A 23,526-nucleotide genomic window follows, 5' to 3' on the forward strand; every position below is an offset into this window, starting at 1 on the left:
TGAATTTGTCCATCTTAGTGCATATTTGCATATACAATGAAAATAATTTATGAACAACTTATTACAGAAATTACTGAGCAGTAGACCTTGACTTATTAATATTAATTAATCTAAGCGAATGACTGGCCGCTCATTGGCTTGGCCCATTAAAGAAAGGTATTAATATTCATAAGATAGATATAGCTCCGCCCAGGCAGCCAACTCGATCTGACAACCAAACGGATTGACTTCGTCTAGATCTAACAAGTCTATTCCGCACCTCACGTGTGTTCCTGTCACTTGTATATCCCTATGTTTGTACTTCCTCTCGGTCACAGGGACTTCCGCAGATGGACTGGCTTTTGTTGTGTAGTGACTGAAAGGGCGTGCGTTCATGCACGAGCTCTTTAATCCGCACTCGTCAGGGAAAAAGGGAGTGTCGGCGCGTAAAGCAACACCAACCATCCGTAAAGGTAAATACAGCATGTTTGCACGTCTATGTTCTCTTTTATGTTGCTAATTAAATTAATCAGTTGCTATTTGTATAGTTGAAGGCCCGGTTGTTCTGCTTCCAAATGGCGACAGTGCGTGCAATTTTTTTCCCCGTAAGGAGTCATGTTTAAGTTAAACATGAAATCCTTGCAGTTGTGAACTAACCAAAGTTTCCTGCATGTAATGCACTGCAGTTTGCAAGAAGTTCAGTTTTGGGTTTGTACTCTTTCTGCGAAAACGTGAAAATCTGTGGGTAGCCTATGAATTTAGGGTACTGCGTACTGGATACATTTTGTGAGGTGTATCACAATGCACATGTTTCCTTTCGTTATTATTTAAATAATCATCAAGCGTAAACAAAACAAAGCAGGAAAAAAAACTTTCTCTGTGTTTTATAGTTTGGTCGAACAGGTAACCCCTTCCCAAACCCACGCCATTGGTTGAGGGTGATAAAGGGCCACTTCCGATTGTTCTTATTGGCCAACTGTCATATTTATATATATATATATATATATATATATATATATATATATATATATATATATATATATATATATATATATTATTCTGTACTATTACCTTTAGCAACATAATTTACCAAAGTACATTTACAAGTAGCCTAGGTGATTATGTGTGGTTGTGTAAATTTTTTATTCTATTTATTTCTTTTATTTATAGAGTCGAACATCCAAGTTGCTCTGGACATCCCTGACTTCCTACCTTGATAGAGGTTGCAATTCCATACAATGAGTTGTGCGAATCAAGGCGATGCTGCAAAGTTTCTCAAGAGTTTTCTGGAGGAGTTTCCGAACCCACTTGGCACAGAAGACCCGCTTCCCGTCAGTCCACTTAGCCACAAAGTCTCTCTGCAGGAGGTGAAGGGAGAGAGTCTGGATCTTGGCCTCCGCCTGCTCTCAGACAGGTTTGTTATGTGCATAATCTGAATGTCATCTAGGTCAGGGGTTTTCAATCTTTTAGATGCCATGGACACCCAAACGTGCTCATCCGATCATTTAGAACACAGCTAAATATTTTCATGTATAAAGATGCCATTTATACTGTGAAAAAGTTCTATTATAAATATGTGTAAAATATTGTTTGGAAAATATTTATTTTCTGTTATGTTACATTACTTTTTCATCATTATTGTACTGTATTGTTATATATTAATTATATGAATAATTATTGATTTATTATTTTACTTTTTATTTGAATTAATTTGTATTTATTGATTAAATAAATATTTTAATCTTTATTTAGTTAGTTAGTTAGATCTTATGTTTTTTTTTACTAACTTTTCCACAATTTATTTTTTAAATCTATTTATTTTGTTAGTTAGTTAGAGGTTCTGTATTATTAATATTATTATTATGATTATTATTAAAAAATTTTTTTTTTACAATGCTTTCCACAGACCCCCTACCACTCCCTTTTTTTATTAGAATATTTTATTTTAATCTTTTTATTTATTTATTTAGATCTTCTGTTTTATTGTGTATTTCTTTATTTTTACATTTTTTACGCTGTTTTTTTGCTCTAAATGCGCCCTAGCACTCCCTTGTGGCCCCCCGATTGAAAACCCCTGATGTAGGTTATTGCAGAAGAGAGAATGCATTTATATTTTCTGTGGGATGGCAGACTCTTCTCTTAGCTATGAATATGGCTTTATATTTGTGTTTGCATGTCCTGAATTTACTTCTTAATTTTTTTAACGCATGTACAGGATTTTTAAAGGCCCACAAGCAGGCCTGAAATGTTGCGACACCTGTCCTCTTTAACCAGAGGAGCCTGTCATTCCTCTCGTTCCTGCCTCTCTCTCCCGTTTGCTTTCTCTCTGTAATTTGCAGAGAGTATTTGTCCCAGATCAGCATGTTGCACTATGCATGAGCTGATTAAGAGTTTTGGTGCTTTTTTTCCCCAGTGTACTATCGGTTGCAATCCAAGCATTAAGTGAAAGCGTTGGTGCAGAAGTTTTAAAGTTTAAATTAACAATGGAGTTTTTGTTTAATCTCTTTCTGTATCCTTTTCCCTCTCTCTCCCCTGACGCATTTCTCAGGGCAGACTTCCTGTCTGTGGAATCACTATTGTTATACCCACTTCCTGACATTTAGACTTCATTTCCTCTTTGTCGGAAGCTGTGCCGAATCTAGATGTCTGCACAGTGCAGATTTGTCAGGTTTAACCCTTTTCGTGATACGATATAGGTCAGAGATGCATGACGTTACCGCATTTCTTGTCAAAAGGGAGTTTCTTTTTTGACATCTTGTTATGTCATTAGATAACATCTCACACAGTCAAATGCTTCTTGTGTTGTTATGAGTGGGTGGTCGGGCCATTTGCCAATTGTAGCTCAAGCAGGCAAAGTGCTAAATCTAATCTAAAAACAGATCAAATTCACCAGTGCAAGATGTGATTTGTACTCCAGTTTGAAAAATCAACTTATCACAATATATATATACATATATAGTTTTTTACATTTGTCAGCCATATTTTTACTTTACCTAAACATGCTTTGACTGTGTACACTACTATTCAAATGATTTTTTTTCTCCAAAGAATATATACTTTTATTCGGCAAGGATTAATTAAATTAAATTGATCAAAAGTGACAGTAAAGGCATTTATGTTACAAATTAATCTATTCTATTACAAATAAATGCTGTTCTTTTGAACTTTCTATTTATCAAAGAATCTTGAACTTTTTTTAACATGGTTTCAACAAAAAAACTAAGCAGCACAGCTTTTTTCAACAATGATAATAATAAAAAATGTTTCTGGAGAAGCAAATCTGCATATCAGAATGCTTTCTGAAGGAGCATGTGACACTGAAGACTGGAGTTATAGATGCTGATAGATAGATTTGCCATTTCAAATATATAAATAGGATTCTGTTACTTTAAATTGTAATAATATTTCACAATATTACTGTCTTTTATTTTGATTAAATAAATTCAGCCTTGGTGAGCATGAGAGACTTATTTAAAAAAAATCAAACCTCAAACTTTTGAACGGTAATGCAAGTTACTTAAGTGTGTGTGTTATTGTCACACTGGTGACATGAGATTTGTTATCTTATTTTTTTTTTTTAAAGAAATGCCCCATTCTGGCTGGGTGCAGCGATGTGCAATGCTGCTGTCACTGAATTGCTTAAAGATGACCTTTCACCTCACTACTGCCCCAAAGATCCTGAACAGCAACCGGAGGATGAACAGGGAGTTGTTTGTGAGTGATTCACTTGATTTGATTCTTGTTCGTTTCAGTTTATGACATTTTGGGTTATTGTATTTTGTGTGTGTGATTAATTAATAAACATATGCACAGTTGTGGTCATAAATAATGGCACCCCTGGTAAATATGATCAAAAATGGCTGTAAAAAATAAATCTGAATTGTTTGTCCTTTTGATCTTTCATTAAATTTTTTTGCAAAAATCGAACCTTTCATTGAAGTAAAAGAATTGAAAGTGGGGGGGAAATCACATTATGAAATTAATGTTTTTCTCCAAAACACGTTGGCCACAATTATTGTCACCTCTAGAATTTTCCCATTAATGTGTTCCATTCATTCTGACCACAACTGTATATATACACACAATTAACAATATATACAAAATATATATTTTGCGGCATATTTTGCCCCAAACTGAAGTCTTCAGAGGCCATGCATTATTATTTTTCCATCTTGACATGTAGTTATCTTTAGAAAACAAGATTGGACATTTGAAACATAAACATCAGAGACTAATAGGCATCAAATCCTAATCCAAATGAATTAATAAATATTAGTAATTTACAATAAAGATTTAAAGGTGTAGTAAGCGATTTCTGAGAAATACTGTTGATATTTGAAATAAACTGAACACAAACACGCCTACCTTTTCATTGCTCTGCCCGAAATATGGACGAACAGGCAATACAAGAGTGGATGTCTCTTTGTCATAGCTGAAGTAAAGCAAAATAAAGCTTTGTGAAAAATAAAGTGAACACGATGAATGAACCACAAGGAAGAACCAAAAAATGACATACAGCATATACAAGCAAGAGTTGGTTGATCATATCCAACAGCACATCTGCACCAGACAAACAATGACACTGAAAACTGTCCTGTTAGGGGATGGTCACATGTCGCATCTAAAAACGACGGCTGCACCGCTTTCTCCTCTTTTTTTTTAAGCGTGCGCGATGCAATAAGAAACCCACCCTGTACAGCTATGATCAGATGCTCGTCCATCTTTGCTGAGCTTCCAACATTGTTACGAAAAGGCAGAAGCTGATCGGTTTTGTCACATGAGCTGCGGTGCGCTTGCGGCATTCTGAAAAGTTATGATTTTTCATCTCACTGCGGAGTTTACAGTAATGAACTTGAGCGTGCAAACCATGCAGCATGAACGGCCCCTTACTATAGCTAACATTACAGCAACAGCAAAACTAATGTTACTCACGTATGGAGCAGAAACAACATAACCTCGGCGTCCGTTTTCAGGCCTTCACGCTTGGGTAGTTTAGCGCTGGAAAGCTTTTCTTATATAAACATTAACTTTTGCCTAATCATAACTATTCAACTGTTCAATCATAACAGAATGTTTAAGAGCAAAACATGTTGAAGATTAGCCGATGGGCTGTCGATCCATTAAATAATAAGCTATTTCCTCACAAAAGCGGATTATTTAGCGTAGTGAAACCTCTCTTCCATTGACATCCATTCAAAAAAAAAATTTGCTTGCGTTAGGGTTTTTTTCGGCTAAGTTTTGCTGATTTGCCTTCAAGTGGCTTTGCTTGGTCTGATCCACTTTCAACAGCATTTTTTCAGAATTCGCTTACTGCATTATTCGCTTAGTGGCATCGTCACCCTCTAGTGTTCAAACAAAAGTAGTACATGAAGGTAGTTTTTACATTATGTTTGAAAACCTATCTCTCCTGGGTAAAGTTAATGCCTGTGTTGTTGACTCTTTACATTATTTCAGTCTGAATGTATGATTTCTAAACGTCTATTCAAACAATGCTGTATCATGAGTGTATGTGTCTGTGTGACCCTTTAGTGTTGCAGTCTGAGCCGCTACAGCGCCTCTTTATAAATAAATTGAGAGAGGTGTGTGTGGCCTGGCAGAAACAGCTGCCCAGTCCTGGCTCTTCCTCTTCACTGACACACAGCTGCTCTGTTCACGCCATTCGAAACACTCGCAGGAAGATGGAGGATCGTCACATGATCTTGAAGGAGTTTAACCAGCTTCTGGGATTGAAGGTGAGGCTACCACATATTTCCTCAAGACTTGAATGAAGGAAGACCTGCATTGGGTAGATCAGTTGTAGTGATGCATGGCTAGATATTTAACCAAATGTGCATACCATAATATACCGACCAACCAATATGCATATTTCACAATTTTTTAAATTTATTTAGGTTTTTATTAAAGTAATTTCAACATTCCCTTACATTTGGATGGTACCTGAAATCTTAGTAAAGACAATCAACAATTTGATATATTGGCTGAAAGACAAATACATAAATAAGAGAACTAGAGATTACATCCATAATAGTAGTAACAAATTTAAAAAAGGACATCATTTGCAATCCTCATCAAGTATTTATCAGATTTGTCTTGTAAGTTAAAATTTGTACGACCAAAGTATAGAGTTAAAAAACTAAATTGAATGGGTACTTTGAATATACTCTCTAAACTATAATGGATTTCTTGTGAATATTTCAGAACTTTAGAGGCATATTTCACTATATAGGATGCAAAATACTGTATGTACTGTATATCCGAATATGCAGTATTCATAAGATGAACAATACCGGGATAATATTGAGAGTTGTTTTCTATTTGGACTGATGTTTTGGGACATTTAAATTAAATAAAAAGGTGAAAGTAAATGGAGTCAATTTTTATTTAAAGGGATAGTTCAGCCAAAATTGAAAATTCGATCATTATTTACTCACCCTTGTTGTTCCAAGCCTGTATTAATTTCGATCTCGTGCTTAACACAAAAGAAGATATTTTAATGAATGTTGGTAATCAAACAGTTGCTGGTCGCATTGAATTCCATACTAGGAAAAAAAACATTATGGAAGTCAGTGGGGACCAGAAACTGTTTGGTCACAATATTCTTCAAAATGTCTTTTATGTTCAGCATGAGATTAATACTCTTTTAGATTAATAGGTTTGGAACAACTTGAGGGTGAGCAAATGATAACGGAATCTTTCATGACTTTTCTGCTTGGACCAAAATTGTGTCTGAAGAATGATTCTGATTTCTGTTTCTCTTCTATAGGATGGTGTAGATCGAGAGTATTATGCAGTGTTTGATGGACATGGAGGAGTGGATGCCGCCACATATGCTGCCACTCACCTGCATATCATACTGAGCCAACAGGAGGCGCTAAAAAGCCACGCTGCCACAGCCTTCAAAAGCAGCTTCACACAAACAGATGACATGTTCAAGATCAAAGCCAAGAGAGAGGCAAGAACTAGTGAAAATGCTTGCTTTTTCTAATTTATATACAATTTTTTTTTAAACAGAATTATATTGTCATCATATCAATTAGAGTGCTAGAAAAATTTATATTCAGTTGTAATCAAAAATTTTCAACCCCCATTGCAAATCAGGTTTACTAGCAAAATATATAAAAAATTCAGCTGTTTGAAATTTACAAATCAAACAAAAGTAACTGAAAACTTATTGAATGAGACCTTCAAAACTAAATGAGGAATCTTTAAAATAGCATGAAAACATATAGCAGATTTTAGTATGATCTCAGACTTTGAACCAAACTGTATGTGTAACGTATATACGAATCACCACTTTTAAACATGCACTACTAAAAACATTCAGTTAGCTGTTGGCTTTCTTCCGAGTGTACACTTGTTTTTGTCAGCCTACCTGCTTCTGAAAACACTGCACAATCAGTTTTAGCGGTTAGATTATCTTTCCTCTTACTTGTCAAGCTGGTGCATTTTGTGGAAATTCACGATGGAAAGACATTTTTTCACACCTCTCCCACTTCTTAAGATGCAACCGTTCTGTGTATCTAATGTTCCTACGCTGTAATAAATACAGATAAATATAGTCTATATTCCCCCTGTGGTTAAATATATGGTAAGAAAATGGAGCAAGCTTGCTGCAAGTCTCTGTCTGCCTCCACAGGTACAGATATGAGTAAACCCTTTCTGTTTCACTGACACCGACAGTGCAAGTAAACAAGAATTCATTTTACTGTTAATAATTGACTTGCACTTGACAGTTTATATGGGCCAGTCATTACCACTCAATAAAACAAGTAGTTATCTATTTTTTATGAAAATTTTTAATATTTGAAAGCTTTAAATTATACCAAATTAGTTGAATGAAGTGTTATGAAATGGTAAAAACTTAGTAGGTTTGTAGAGTAATTTAAATGTAAATAGTAAATGAATTATTTGAACCCATTAAGTTTTTTTTTTTGCATGATGAAATTATTGACATGAATTAAGCAATTAATGCTTGTCAAAATATTTAGTTTATATGAATAATTAGGTTTTTATTTTTATGAAATGAAAATATTAAATTCTACAAAATTATTTTATTAAATTATATTTTAATTCAATTCATTTTATTCAGTGCAGTTAATTTTGAATAAAATATCACAATAAAATTAATTTTGACTAAACTATTATGCGCTAATTATTTTATTTACATTTTAATGGAAAACTAAGTTTGTTATTCAATTTTAGGGCTGTTAACTTTGAGCACAATTAAAAAAATATTAAATATAAATGGGTACATACATTTTTTTTAGCCATTAACATTTTTCATAGTACATATTACTAGTACATAGTACACATAGAAAATATTTACATATTATTGTATAAATATAATATAATATAAATAAAATAGCTAGAATATGTAAGATTTTTTAAATAAAATATCCAAAAATCACTTGCACAGTGTGATATATTTCCTGCAGTTGTGTACTTACAATATCCCAAAAGTTCCCAAAGATTTTTAATTTCAGAGAAATTCCAATTTTAAATATAATGGCTCGTCCATGTTTACTTGTCGCCTGTCAATGACGTAATATTTGCGTTATCGCTGGTTTCCGCTCGTACTGCCACAGTAACCATGGCGACAGACAAACATTATGGACCATGGCAAGCAGAATTTGACAGGTGAGAAAATGCACATAGAACTAATCAATGTTATATAGCTCAACATGATGAAATGTTAGAATATGATCCGTATGTTATTCTAATGTTGATCTAGCTTACTGCTAGTCTCATACAGCCAACAAACTAACACATAGAATAACATTATACCTCTCAACACACTCTAATGCAGTTTAGTATGATAGTGTAGAGTAGACCAAGTGAAACAGTGCTGCGTTATCCCACAAGTTTAATTGGGGTAAGTTAGTTCAGTAGAATAAATGTTCTTATTCCATATCCGCGGGACTCGCGTGTGGCGCTGATATATGTCTCTCATTAGTAATCGCGCCCTGCTTCCACAGTCATGTTAAAAACATCAATGTATTCACACATCCATAAACATTATTAGATCCATCGGCATGAAAACAAGTTCCATAATTCCGCTTAGCGTCATCAGCCTACGCCTTTGTTATTGTAAGAGGTTAGCGACTCTTAGCGGCGAGGAAAAAATTAAGCACCCGCTACAAAAATATATTGTAAAAATGTTCATTTATCATTTATTATTTTATTTATCAATTCTATTCCATTTAGTTAAATTCATTATTTAATTTAGTGCGTTTAATTTGGAACATAATAGCACAATAAAAATGAATTGTGATTTATTTGCTAAATATTGTAATTAGATTTAAGTTTTAATCGATTAACAGCACTAGTATTTGTGAATGATGATGGTATTTGCTTTTACTAAATGCATTTTACGTTGATTTAAAAATATATTTTATCTCGGTACTGTTTTAATGTCATTGTTAACTGTTTTACTGTATTACAGTAATGAGAATCATAATTATTAAGCACACTTTGATGTCAGTGACCAGTGAAACTAAACATTGTTTTGTCTGTCTCCTTCAGCGTTTGCGCAGTGGCAGCACTGGTGTGGCTGTTTTACTGACCTCTGATCACCTCACTGTCTCCTGGCTGGGCGACTCTCAAGCTATGCTGGTTCGCCAGGGAGAACCAGTGACCCTAATGGACCCGCACAAACCGGAGAGAGAGGTATGAGACACTACAAGCCACTGGTGACCAATAGAGACAGAACCACAGGACCATATCCGATGCTCATCTGTTCTCTGTGAGCAGCTGAAATGTGAGACAGAGGAACTGACTGCTGACTACATGCTGAATCAATATTAGCGCTGTATACTGCGTACTTACTACAGCGACTAAATGCCAAAAGCACCAGAATGGTCTTTAGAGAGACTGTGATTGACTTCAAATCCTTGTTTCTGAACATATTTTGCTTGCAAAATAAGTATACAATTAGTTCTACAAAAGAGATTTGTAATTGGGTAAATACAGGGGTTTGCTTGTCCTATTTCATTTTAGTGTGTGAAAGCTCCAGTATTCTGACTGTTTGTGCTTCCATGCAGGATGAGAAGAAAAGGATTGAGGATCTGGGTGGATGTATCGCGTTCATGGGTTGTTGGCGGGTAAATGGTACCTACGCCGTTTCCAGAGCAATAGGTGAATGTCTTGGCCTTAAAACAACAGCAAACCAAAAAAAAAACCATTCGGATATTTCACACAGAATGTGTTTTTCCTTTCCATTCCCTTTTTCACCGTATTTTTCAACGTAAACACGCGCTAGTTGAGCGTCTTTAACCGCTATGCTTACGTCTTGCGTGTTTTGAAACATCTCTCTCATGACACACAGTGCTCAAGTTTAAAGTAGTTAAACTTTTTTTTAAAACACGTCTCTAGATCTTGCGCTTTTTTTCTCTCTCGTTCCACTGACCCGCATCTTGCTTTTTTAACAGTGTAAATCACTCCTTAAGTAGTTACAAGTATGGCTGGCTTATATATTGAATATTTGCAAGATATTTAATTGTTCAACAATGTGAATATTTCAGTGATTTTAATGTGCTTTTTACTTGTTAATTAAGTAATAAGATGGATGCTTTAATAGTGTCTCTGATTTACATTTCAGTAGCAGAATACAAAACTCAGATTCAAAAATTGCTCAAATTGTTCACGGAAATTATCTTTTTCATTTACTAAAATGTGTTTTTAAAATATATGTAGGTAAAAATTGCTGATTATTAAGATTCTATATTGGTGCATATAATAATTTTTGTTTGTTCATGTAGTGAAAAACTGTGTGGGAAACTATTTGAATCTATTATTTAAAAAAAAGTAATTAAGTTATTTAGGGCAAATACATTAATATCAGGTGAAAAATATTAAGATATATATTATTTTAGATTTATATTGTATTGTAAAATGTATTTTATTCCTGTGATTTTCAGCATCATTACTCCAGTCTTCAGTGTCACGTGATCATTCAGAAATCATTCTAATTGTCCTGCTTAATTATTTTTTGGAAACTGATCATTTTTTTCAGGATTCAATAGAAAAACATTTATTTTGAAATATAAATATTTTGTAATGTTGTGAACTTTTTCTTCTAAAGTGTTTCAAAACTCAGAAGCGAAGACAAGGAGACTCATTTTAAGCAGGTTTCTTTATTGAGAACACGAGCTGTGCGTCGCTGTAAATCTTCCAAGCTCGTCTCGAGTCTGACCTAAGGGAAACGTTCCCTTGCAATTATACATTTAGGGGCAGGGCTTAACATTGTGATAAACAAAGCATGTAAATGATGTATAGAGGTTTAGGAACCTGCTCTATACTGAGAGTGTTACCAATTCCAATCCAATCAGCATAACTATTCAAACAGTGAAGCTACCAAAGTTTCAGTAATCTGCTTACAATAGAGAGAAACAGGAATAGCCGGTTCGATAGAGAGCAGTAATCTGCCAGATACAGAAAACAGGATTTGACGGACTCTCTTTCTGGAAAACTGTTTCACAGCAAATATCATCCCCATCATAACCTTAAATGCTAAATTCAGTATACGAAACTGCCTCAGTTTATATACTATTGTATTGGAACCTCAATTAAACATTTAATAAATTTGTAACACTACATTAACTTTATAAATATCTGTCATACTGATCCCAAATCTGAATGGTACTATACTGTATATATGTAATGTATATTTTTAGCTGTATTACCCAGCTCTATTTATAGCTAAATTGATTAATTTGCTGCTATTGTAAAAAGTGTCTAAAAAAAGTGTGTTTTTTTTATAGTAATGTAGTACTTATTTATAGTAGTAGTATTTACAGTGCAATTTAGTAAAATAAATGTTATAAATATTTTTTTCTTATCTTAAAGGTGATTTTGATCAGAAGCCGTACGTCTCTAACGAAGCTGACAGCTCATCGGTCCATCTGAATGGGGATGAAGACTACGTCCTCCTTGCCTGTGACGGCTTCTTTGACGTGGTTCGGCCTGGGGACGTCCCGGGGCTGGTCCTGGAAGCTCTGAGGGAGGCCAGAGGCTCGGGGGAGGACGTGGCCCAAAGTCTGGTGGCCCAGGCCAAAGCTGCTGGATCCAGTGATAACATCACAGTTCTTCTGGTGTTCCTGAAGGAGCCGCAGCAACTCTTGACCCACGAGACGAGCTCGAGAACCGAGGAAGGTGGAGCTGCGGCTGCAGCCACGGCCATCTGAAAGGGGAAGAAATTATACATGATAGAAGCTGATGGTCTTTACACCATCTCGAATGATGTGAGATGTTGAATTTGAAAAGAATATGCGATTGTTGAGGTCATCCAAAACGCGTCCATTCATGCATTCAGAAGAAAGCATTCGTCAGTGAAAGGCGTTTCCTCGTTGTTTTTTCCCCACCCAAGAATGTCTGATCCTTGGTCATTTATTAACTCTCTTTATTGCTAAGTCTGAACTTGCCTTCATGTTTGTTTCCATTTTTTAACTATTTGCCTTGTTTTTACCAGCTTATATTTACATTCACTGGTGCTTAATATCTGAAACTATGTAAAACCTTTGAGACATGTAAAGGAAATGCGATCAGATCATTTTTTCAGAGCGTAGTTTGTCGGTTGCGCTCCCTATTTGATTCGACTGTTACAACGGAGAGAAAACTAATGTGAATTGTCTTAACAGATACAGTATTGCATTCATTTATCCAGTGTTGTAGGTGGTTAGTATTTTTAAAACTGTTATTTATTTGAAAAAATATATATTTATGGCTGTACTGTACTGTGTAAACACGCACTTGTGCCAAAAATGTATTTACGAGTCTGACTTTGCCAAGATCGTCTCTCGGTTGCTGAACGCTACTGCAGTTTTTTCTAAATGTACAGTAAACTTTTATTTATTCATATCATTTCCTTATACGTTTTGTTGCAGTGCTTTCTTTCCCTAAATATCAGTGTTAATACTGGGGTGTGTGTGTTGTATTATCATAGCCAGACTTTGCAAACCACACGTCCTGCATGCTGCAAGTCGTCTCGCATTACAGCCACTCAATATTTTGAAAGCCTCGTGATGAGTAGCTAATATAGTAGCACAGTCACTATAATGTGATAAGGCCAAGAATATCGCTAACCTAATGTAGACCATATGACGAAGGTGAAGACAGAGCTATATGTTGATTTGGTGTTTGTATGGGGAAAATGTTTTGTTTGTCCCTGGTAGGTTCGGTCCTATGCATTTGATATTTGAATAAAAAAGACTGCTTGAGATTACCTTACAATGCACGTTATTCAGCATATTTAAAAATTTCCAAAATGTATAGTGGCATCCTGAAGTCTGAGATCACAATGAAAATCTGGGATTTAAAATATATTTACTCTACCATTTTTTTTTTTTTTTTAAAGAAGTCTCATACTCACAAAGGATGCTTTTGTTTGTTCAAAAATACAATAAACCAGTAATATTCTAAAATATTACAATTTAAAAAAAAATCTATTGTAATATATTTTAAAATGTAATTTATTCATGTGATGGCAAAGCTGAATTTTCAGCATCATTGTGTTGCTTAATATATTTGTGGAAACGTATACTTTTTTTACATTTTTAAAGAACGGCATTTGTTTGAAATTGAATTTTTTGTAAGATTGTAAAAGTCTTAACTAATTCTTTTTGATAAATTTAATGCATCCTTGCTAAATGAAAATATCAGTTTATTAAAACAATAAAATAAAAAAATCTTACTAACCCCAAATATATGTTATGTTTTAATTTCTTTTTAGGAATTTTAAACAAAGATAGTTCAATATATGAAAAAGCATTTTCGCTAAGTGGTCTCCGACTTTATGGTGTCAATTCACCTATATTGACAAACAAATGAATTGCTCTTTCAGTTTAGATATGGGATGGTAGTTCTGTAATATGTATTTTTCTGTTTTGTTTTCTGCTTTCTATCAGTTTTGTAATTGTCAATGACTGTAAAAGCCAAAAATCTATGCATAGAATCAGCACTGTGTTCAGTAAGAAATGGGATGCGTCAAAATGTGGAATTTTGTAACATCACAGTGGTTATTTTTAGTTTTCCCATATTTAAATGCGCAATGCCATATTTTTGCTCCAAAGTCATTGTTCTGTCATCATTTACTCAGCCTAATGTTGCTCTAAACACGTATCACTGTCTTTTTTTGTGTCTCACAAAAGAAGATATTTAAAAAAATATTGTTTTGGACCCTATTGACTGTCATTGCATGAGCAGTTAAAGCATTCTTCATAATATCTAGTCATTGAGGTACTGTAAATGATGTCAGAATTTTCATTTTGAACTCTTGCTTTTACATTCACAGTAGTGCCAAATGAAATTGTTAATTCAAAATGTGCATTGATCTTGACCTCTAATGCATTTGTTGTACTTAGTAGTATTAATGTTGTATTTTTAAAGGGTCTGAGCACTGAACTAGGCTTACATGTGTTTTTGTCTAGATAAAAAGATAAAGAAATCTTGAACGTATGCATCAGTAGATTTTGTGCTGATGTGCAATTTTATACAGACTTTTTGCCTGCATTTTCTTTTTTCACAGGACATTTTGTAATTGTTGCTGTTTGTATTACTAAAAAGTGAACATGTACGTAATAAAGTGCCTTATCTTAATGTACTTTTTCAGAATCAGCTTTTAATCATTTTTGTACAGTCAACTTAACTGATACTCCTAAGGGATCAAACTCTTTTTGGACCTAACTTTGTCTCCTTACTGGCTAATGTTGTGTACAAGTAACGTTTCGTGAAGTTTTATACTGGATAAAATCATAACAATTCCACACTGAGTATACAGTACTACAGTGAATCGTGTAACTAAATGTTCTCGCATTGGGTAATGTTGATAACTTATTTTATGTCTGTTAAAACATAATAGCTGAATGTCCTGTCCTGTGCCATTTCCCTGCAATTCTGGGAAGCATCTCTTATGCATCTTTTCATGGACTTGGAACCAATGATACAAACATTGGGCTTTAATCTCATATAATGTGAATAAAGTACTTTTCACATCCGTTCTTTTTATTTTTCACATCACATTTTCTTCTGTGACTGCACTAGTGGTTTATACACTTTGACAGTTTTAGTTGAGCTGCCTCTAGTGTGGTTGGCACAAGTAAACCCACGTAACTATAGTTTACCATGGTCTCCTTTCACATGAGTTTACAGTCTCATGAGAAAACTTGATAGACTGATTTAAGATTTGCAGATATAGAAAATCTAGTACACAGAGAAATGTTCAAGCATTAATTGTACAGTCACAACAAAATGGCTACAGAGCAAAACTGAAGTCTTATAGGCAAAAATTATTTATTTGCTTCATGGCCAAATTCCAGTTCTCAAATCATCTCAAATAGGCATGGCTCGGGTCATATTACATTTTTTATTGAACTACTGTACATTATATATATATATATATATATATATATATATATATATATACACACACACACACACACACACAATATAACAAAGTTACAAATAAAGCAAGATTTAACTGTCGTGTATTCAGGTACAGGCTTGAAATTATTAGGCCTAAATGTAAAATAACATTGTTGTTCACTGCGTAAATGAAATTTTTTTTTGTTGAAGTTGTTTTTTGCTGTTCGATTAACTTAAAGGGATAGTTTGAGTAATGTAATAAGGCTGACTTCATTCCAGCCTTTGCATCTCATTCTACTCTTAATATATTGGGCTTGACTGAGACCTGGATCCGTCCAGAAGACTCAGCAACCCGTGCTGCTCTCTCTAACAACTTCTCTTTCTCCCACACCCCTCACCAGTCTGGGAGGGGTGGGGGTACTGGTCTTCTCATTTCCAACAACTGGATATACTCAACTCTCTCTTCTCTATGCAATAATAACTCGTTTGAATATCATGCAATTGCACTTACAACTCCCATTAGGATCCCTATTGTAGTTATTTATCGCCCCCCAGGTCAACTGGGAAGCTTTGTTGAGGAGCTGGATGTGCTGCTGTCCTCTTTCCCTGAGGATGGCACCCCACTCGTAGTCTTTGGTGATTTCAACATTCATCTAGAAAAGGCGTATGCACGGACTTCATCTCTCTTCTAGCCTCATTTGATCTCAAACGGCTCAACCAACAGGTACTCACAAGTCAGGCAACCAACTGGACCTGGTTTACACACGCAACTGCATCACAGACAATATTTTGGTGAAACCTCTCCATGTTTCAGATCATTTCCTCATTACTTTCAATCTACAACTCACTACCCATGCTCCACCAACTCCCCTACCAGTTACTTTCAGACGTAACCTGCGCTCCCTTTCTCCTTCCCATCTTTCCTCTGCTGTGTCATCTTCACTTCCCTCACCCTCACAATTCTCATCTCTAGATGTGAATACCGCAACAGATACTTTATGCTACACTTTAACTTCTTCTTTAGACAATATCTGCCCTCTCTCCTCCAGGCCAGCACGCGCTACTCCCTCTAACCCCTGGTTTTCTGAGGTTCTTCGTGAACACCGGACCAAACTCAGGGCAATGGAGAGGAAATGGCGCAAATCAAAAGACACGTCTGACCTGAGTATGTATCAATCTCTGCTCTCTTCCTTTTCTGCTGATGTTCACGCTGCAAAATCTTCATATTTCCACAGCAAGATCAACAGCGCCTCTAACACACGAACACTTTTCAAGACATTTAACTCTCTCCTCTGTCCACCTCCACCATCACCCACCTCCTCTTTAACTGCTGATGACTTTGCTAACTTCTTCACCAACAAAACAACGTCTATCAGCAGTCAGTTCTCAACTCCACAAACACAGGAACCCAAACCATCCTCTCCCACTACCAGAAACCTTCTCTTTACCTTCTCTCCGCTAACCGAGGAAGAAGTATCTAAACTTCTCCTCTCCAGTCATCCTACCACCTGCCCTCTAGACCCCATCCCCTCACACCTTCTACAAGCCATCTCTCCCACACTTCTACCAGCACTCACACACACTCCCACACTTCTACCAGAACTCACACACATCATCAACTCATCCCTCCACACTGGCATTTTCCCTACAGCATTCTAGCAGGCTCGGGTAACTCCACTGCTTAAAAAAACAACATTAGACACATCACTTTTAGAGAATTACAGACCTGTCTCTCTCCTACCATTCATTGCGAAAACACTTGAACGAGTTGCTTTCAACCAAGTGTCATCTTTCCTGTCTCTGACCAACCAGCTAGATGTCAACCAATCTGGCTTCAAGGAAGGCCATTCAACCGAGACTGCACTACTGTCGGTAACAGAAGCCCTGTGGATCGCAAAAGCTGCTTCCAAATCTTCAGTTCTCATTCTGCTGGATCTTTCTGCTGCCTTCGACACTGTGAATCATCAGATCCTTCTGTCCACCCTCTCATCACTGGGCATCAAAGGAACTTCCCTCCACTGGTTTGAGTCCTATCTCACAGGTAGGTCCTTCAGGATCGCATGGAGAGGCGAGGTATCCAAAGCACATAAAATGATCACAGGGGTTCCTCAGGATTCAGTTCTTGGACCGCTCCTCTTCTCCATCTACATCATTGGGACCCATCATACAGGCACATGGTTTCTCTTACCATTGCTATGCTGATGACACCCAGCTCTACCTCTCATTTCAACCAGATGATCCCACAGTAGCTGCACATATCTCAAGCTGTCTGTCGGACATCTCGGCATGGATGAAGGAACATCACCTGCAGCTCAACCTGGCAAAGACTGAGCTTCTCGTCCTCCCTGCCAAGCCGTCTCTGCAGCACGACTTCACTATCCAGCTAGAGTCATCCTCAATCACCCCATTAAGGTCGGTCAGAAATCTTGGAGTAATATTTGATGACCAGCTGACCTTCACAGACCACCTTACAAAGACAGCTCGATCATACAGGTTTGCAATGTATAACATCAGGAAGATCAGGCCTTTCCTAACTGAACATGCAACACAACTTCTCGTCCAGGCCCTGGTTATTTCTAGGCTTGATTACTGCAATGCTCTTCTAGCTGGACTTCCGTCATGTGTTACTAAACCTCTACAAATGATCCAGAATGCTGCAGCCCGCCTTGTCTTCAACAAGCCCAAAAGGGCTCACATCACTCCTCTGTTCATCTCACTGCATTGGCTACCACTCGCTGCTCGCATCAAATTCAAAGCTTTGACGCTTGCTTACAGATCTACCACAGACTCAGCTCCGTCCTACTTTCACTCCCTACTACAAGTCTAGATCCCTACCAGAAGCCTACGATCGGCCAAGGAGCGACGGCTCATGGTGCCATCACAGCGAGGCACTAAATCACTCTCCAGAACATTCTCATTCACGGTTCCATGCTGGTGGAACGATCTCCCCACCCTCGTCCGTAATGCAGAATCCCTGACAGCATTCAAAAGACAACTGAAAACTCATCTCTTCCGTGAGTACTTAACATAAAAAAATAAATAAAAATAAAATCTTCTTCTCTTTTAAATCTTTCCTTCCCTTTTAAATCTGCCCTTGTCTGGCTTTTGCTATTCTGAGCAATACCTGAACTTTGTATTTTGAGCACTTCTTGCGTCGTTCTTCCCTCTTCATGATGACTCGCTTGCTTTAGTCCTCAGATGTAAGTCGCTTTGGATAAAAGCGTCTGCTAAATGACTAAATGTAAATGTAAATGTAAATAGTTCACCCAAAATGATGGTAACCGCATGTTGGTAACCAGACAGTTGACAGCACCCATTGAATTCCATAGTAGAAAAAAAAAAAAACGATTCCATAATATTTCTAGCTTTTTTTAACATTAATATGACAGTTTTAAATAGATGTTGCATATAAAAATAAACACAATAACCTGTTGAGCGACGACCAATTCTAGTACATTTAATATTTATTAACATCATTACACAAATCAAATAATAAAGTGATTTTTGTCCTGTAAATGCTTTGTTTGTACACAGAGACGTATAACTTATACTGTTTGTCACCCCTTTATCTCTGCAGTGTTGGGGGTAACGTTAACGTCAAGTAACGCATTACAAGTATTGTGTAAACAAATATTTTTTTAAGTAACTAGTAAAGTAACACATTAATCTTAAATTTACAACAAAATATCATTACATTTCGTTCATAATCGTTACATTTTAAAATAAGTAATGCCAGTAACAGTTACTTTGTTTTACCATTTATAATCCAACACCTGTCCTAGTGTTGAAAAAAAAAAATCAGGAGAAAGGTGCAGGCGTGGATTTGCATTTCATTCAGCGTTAAACTTATTAATTTGACTTTTGATGTGAAAGGGTTTAAACATTTACCAAAAATATAACTTTTTTTTGTTATTAAAAACAAGCAAGCCCAGCCCAGGTGAGAAAAGTAACGACAGTAAAGCAACACATTACTTTCCATAAAATTAAGCACTTAGTTACTTTTTAGGGAGTAACGCAATATTGTAACGCATTACTTTTAAAAGTAACTTTTCCGAACACTGTTTATAAGTGCTTATGCTTAAAGTGAGCTCAATCCGTGTGCCACAACATGATAGTTCTGTTTATAATTTCCTCGTTAGCAGATTCATAATTTTGTAAAATCTATATGACCTACCCATCATAATTACCGATTTATCAACAGATTATCCTCGTCTGACTTCGTAAATTGAGGCATCTTTAAAACCTCTTGAGAACTGAAGAGTAACTTCTATCTCTATGGTAACCATTCTCCGCTCCCTACCCACGTGATCTGCTCCGTTACTTCCTGCGGCAACACTCTCTCTCTCGCTACCTCTGCTCCTGCAGTCACACCACGCGCAGATTACTATCACTACATATGCCAGTCAACAACGTTCCAGCCGTCCCTTTCCTTTCACTCTGACGTGGAGTCTTCGGTTTCATTTAAACACGTCGCTTATACAGCTCTTGCCGTGTTTTATTCAACCAAGGAGCTTTTTCCTGACCTTTACAATCTGCTTTGGGTAAGAAAAGCGCGTTTGTTGTGCGTGTAAAGGCAGCCCAGTTTCTCAGAAATGGCGACAGCTGCGGTATCTGCCCCTGCTGGCGGCGGCCCGAACCCCGGATCCGGTGCCGAGTTGGTCCGCGGTCAGGCTTTCGATGTCGGGCCGCGTTACAGCAACCTCTCGTACATCGGAGAAGGTGCATACGGCATGGTTTGGTAAGATGCATTTATACTTGTAAACATGTTACCATTTGTTACCGTTGGGTTTTCCCGAGAAAGTTAGCCTATGGTAATTATGTTTCATTTTCTTGCTTGGATTTGTTCATTCAATCACAGCGCTATGCACTTCTCTCGTTAACATGGACGTGCTGCTTTCGCTAGAAACCAGTTGCATGCACTTTTCTTTTTTATGCTGGACTTTTAAGCATTTACCCCCTGAGTTTTAGATTTGCATTGACTGAAAGAGACAAGTTCACACAGTCTGACATATGTCAAATCAGCTCTGATCATGCTGCTATTGGAAATTCGTTTTGCATTGCAAATTTAGTTTTTAGGCTGTTTTTTTTCTCTTTCTCTGTCAAACGTATTTTCTTTTGTTTAACTATCAACTTGATGGCATTGGAATTAAATTTAGTTGATGTACTTCCCATTAAATTTAATATCACAATTGCTTTGCACTGATTTGCCGAAACGTGCATGATCTACGGGTCAGCTCCAACGGTATTGTGACGTTTTAGCTAAAACCAGACATCAGGCATTGATTAAAACTTTATGGATGTATAGACGTGAAATTTGCGCAGTGCTTTTCCAGGAATGTCAAGGTGGCAGGGCTGTCCAGGGCGGCGTGGGCGCGGGCTCCCCAAGGTTGTGCAAAAGTGGTAGGAACAAGAGGCACTTGGATGCATTTCGCTGTTGGATCTGCCCACGAAAAACAGCTGAAATTGATAGTCCTTGAGTTGGACCTACTCCTCTAACTTTAACCGTTGGCTAGGTATACTAGAGTGGATGCATCATTTTTCCCAAAAATAAATGTATCACCAGGTTCCCAAGACTTGGTGAATGTTACATAATTTGTAAATCAAATATGTATACAGCTAGATTTATACAGTGGTGTTGCAATTGTGTAAGAAAGGAGAATTGTTATGGTTAAGTTTCAAGTTAGCTTTGTTACAGTTGAGAGACTGCTGGCTCAAATTTGCAGTCTGATCGCCCATCTGTTCTGGTGAGAGGAGTCCGTTGGCTAAACGAATGAGCTCATCGCTGGCAGGCCTAGTTTTGCTCTTCTCACACGGATGAATGAATGGTTCACACCCACTTCCAACAGCTACAGACTAGAACAAGCCACCCTGGGTTGACTGTCATATGGACATGTAGGCCTGTAACATGTTGTGCCGAACAGGCTGTAGCAGTACTGAAGCTTTTATGCATCCTTGCATTTGATTGCCTTTGCAAAAGAGTTTGAGCTAAGAATGTTGATTGATAATCCAAATCAATACCATTTTATACTGAAGGAAAATAAATATGGGGATGAGGATAAACATGTCATTTATTAAGACAAGGTGTCTTAAATTTGTACCCTTTCCCTTTTGTCTACTTGTGTGTGTGTGTGTGTGTGTGTGTGTGTGTGTGTGTGTGTGTGTGTGTGTGTGTGCATATATGTAAACAACAAAAGAAAGATGTGTTTTTTGAAAGAAGTCTCTTCTTCCAGGCTGCATTTATTTGAAAAAATACAGTAAAAACAGTGATATTATGAAGTATTATTACAATTGAAAATAATTTGTTTTATTTGAATATATTGAATTTTTTCTTTTTCATGCAAAGCTGAATTTTCAGCATCACTACAGTCTTTTTTTTTTTGGAAAGACGTTTTGTCAACTGGACAATTGGTATGTTAAACAACCGTACAATCCATGGAACGCACTGTATTCTATCCCTCACAGCCTTGTTTTCATTCCTGTCATAAATTAGATAAGGCAGTAAGGCACTACTCTGACTAAGGTCTACAAGAGTCATAATATCCTTTGATTCCCACTGAGAGTGAATTTGACCTAATAGTTCCTTTTAAAGGGGAACTCGGCAACTCTAGCTATTTCTTCGCTGATTTTCACTTTTGTTGTCGCATGTTTTCTCAGCGAGCGCCCCCTACAGCTGTGAGGCGTATATATTTCACAACAATGTCGTAAAAAAACTCACTTGCAGCACCCTCCTCTCGCTTTCTACCGCTGCTCATGTGCATTTGTTATTATCGGAACCGGCCAACTTTATTGTGTCTACCGAGTTGGATAATACAACATACACATTGAGGGCGGCGTGTGTGTTTATGTCGAATTGCCATAAAGCAGTTTGTGTTTCTCGCTCGTTCTCGCTTCTCACGAGACTTCCTATTTCCAACTTACCGGGACGTTAGTCCCCATGTTGCAAGGTTGGTTTTCCGCCTAGGAACGTTGGGGGGAGCGGGGAAGGTCACCATTTTCACCGGAACAGGTTATTAAACCATCCAAATGATTTCTAAGAGGTTTTATTAAGTTGAAATAGTTGCCGAATGCCCCTTCAATTCAGTTAGTCGATTGAGGTGATCTCATTTTTGCCGTATTCTACAGATGCTGTTTCAATGTCCTTAAATGCTGCACTGCCGATTGGGAGTTCTGGATGTGTAATGGATTTTGCTTCGTGCATTACACTCCTGTGTCCATGAGGAAGCATTTCGTGTGACTGCCATCATGTCCTGTATTATGCAAAACCAGACATGCTGCTGCCAGTAATTTCAGTATTGCAAGTCATAAACAATAGGCTGTTTGATCGCAATCAAACACCAAATCACCAATTTCCTTGAATACAAGAATATGAACGTTTACAGTTAAAGGAGCATTGCAGCACATATTCTAAAGTGATGATGTCCATGATCTTGGATCTCCTTTGTATACCAGACTCTTTTGTAAACACAAAACCGTTCCAGTAACTGCAACTGCGGGTTAGTTTCCTCTAATAACATCCACCGGCACGGAATTCGTTGAGAGCCCCCCTCTGATGTAATAGCTGGAGAATGTGGAGTTTAGCTGTGTTACTGAGGGAGGCTGGGAACATGCTGGGTTTCCGTTTTAAACCAGAGAGCGAGTGAATGAGCGAAGTGAGGGCAGGAAATGGAAGGGAAAGAGTGGGTAAGTGGATTTAGGAATGGCGAAAGTGAGGTGAAAGGCTGCAGTCCATTTTGTTGTTCTGCTGCACTGAAGCGGTGATTCCCATTTGTGTGTGTTTGTTTGTGTGTGTACGTACACGCACTTGTGCCCATTGTTTAACAGCGTTTAATTACTGGAGGTGACGCTCTCTGTAGATTCACATGACAAGTGTAATTAAGCTGTATTATCGAGACTTAAATACAGCTTTTAGTGTTTTGGGTATAAATAAACGAGATGTTAAATATATTCTTGATATTGAACACGGTATCTTGCAAATTGAGGATTGGTATAATGTTTAGCTTTTAGTTTTGGCATAATAGCTGTAGCTTGCAAAGTTTCGCAGATCTTCAGTGTCTATGAAAGGATCCATAGATGCTTTGAGATGCATCCATAATGAATTTCAAAGCATCACCAAATAATTTGATTATGCATGCCCGCTATGCTAGACCATAGGTTACATTCATAAGAAATAGATACTTTAAAAACAATTAT

The 23,526-nt window shown here is 36.9% G+C and overlaps 2 protein-coding genes across 2 annotated transcripts in view; both read left to right on the plus strand.

Annotated features, from left to right (window-relative positions):
* The first annotated feature begins 187 nt into the window (after positions 1-187).
* ppm1f (protein phosphatase, Mg2+/Mn2+ dependent, 1F) lies at positions 188-14,969 on the plus strand. Its single transcript, XM_077241624.1, has 8 exons — positions 188-452; positions 1,150-1,393; positions 3,563-3,693; positions 5,509-5,711; positions 6,743-6,931; positions 9,502-9,645; positions 10,020-10,113; positions 11,824-14,969. Exons 2-8 carry the CDS (start codon positions 1,218-1,220, stop codon positions 12,159-12,161), a joined length of 1,275 nt encoding a protein of 424 aa, XP_077097739.1. The 5' UTR covers positions 188-452; positions 1,150-1,217; the 3' UTR covers positions 12,162-14,969.
* Positions 14,970-19,649: 4,680 nt separating this feature from the next.
* mapk1 (mitogen-activated protein kinase 1) overlaps positions 19,650-23,526 on the plus strand; it is a 38,070-nt gene continuing 34,193 nt past the window's right edge. The window contains exon 1 of the mRNA XM_077241629.1: positions 19,650-20,074. Coding sequence (XP_077097744.1) covers positions 19,929-20,074 — 146 coding nt within the window. The 5' untranslated portion in view covers positions 19,650-19,928. The remainder of the gene's footprint in view (positions 20,075-23,526) is intronic.

The sequence above is a fragment of the Siphateles boraxobius genome, unplaced genomic scaffold (genome assembly GCF_051911475.1).
Source record: "Siphateles boraxobius isolate OS27281-9 unplaced genomic scaffold, OSU_SipBor_1 24, whole genome shotgun sequence".
In the NCBI taxonomy this organism is placed as follows: domain Eukaryota; kingdom Metazoa; phylum Chordata; class Actinopteri; order Cypriniformes; family Leuciscidae; genus Siphateles; species Siphateles boraxobius.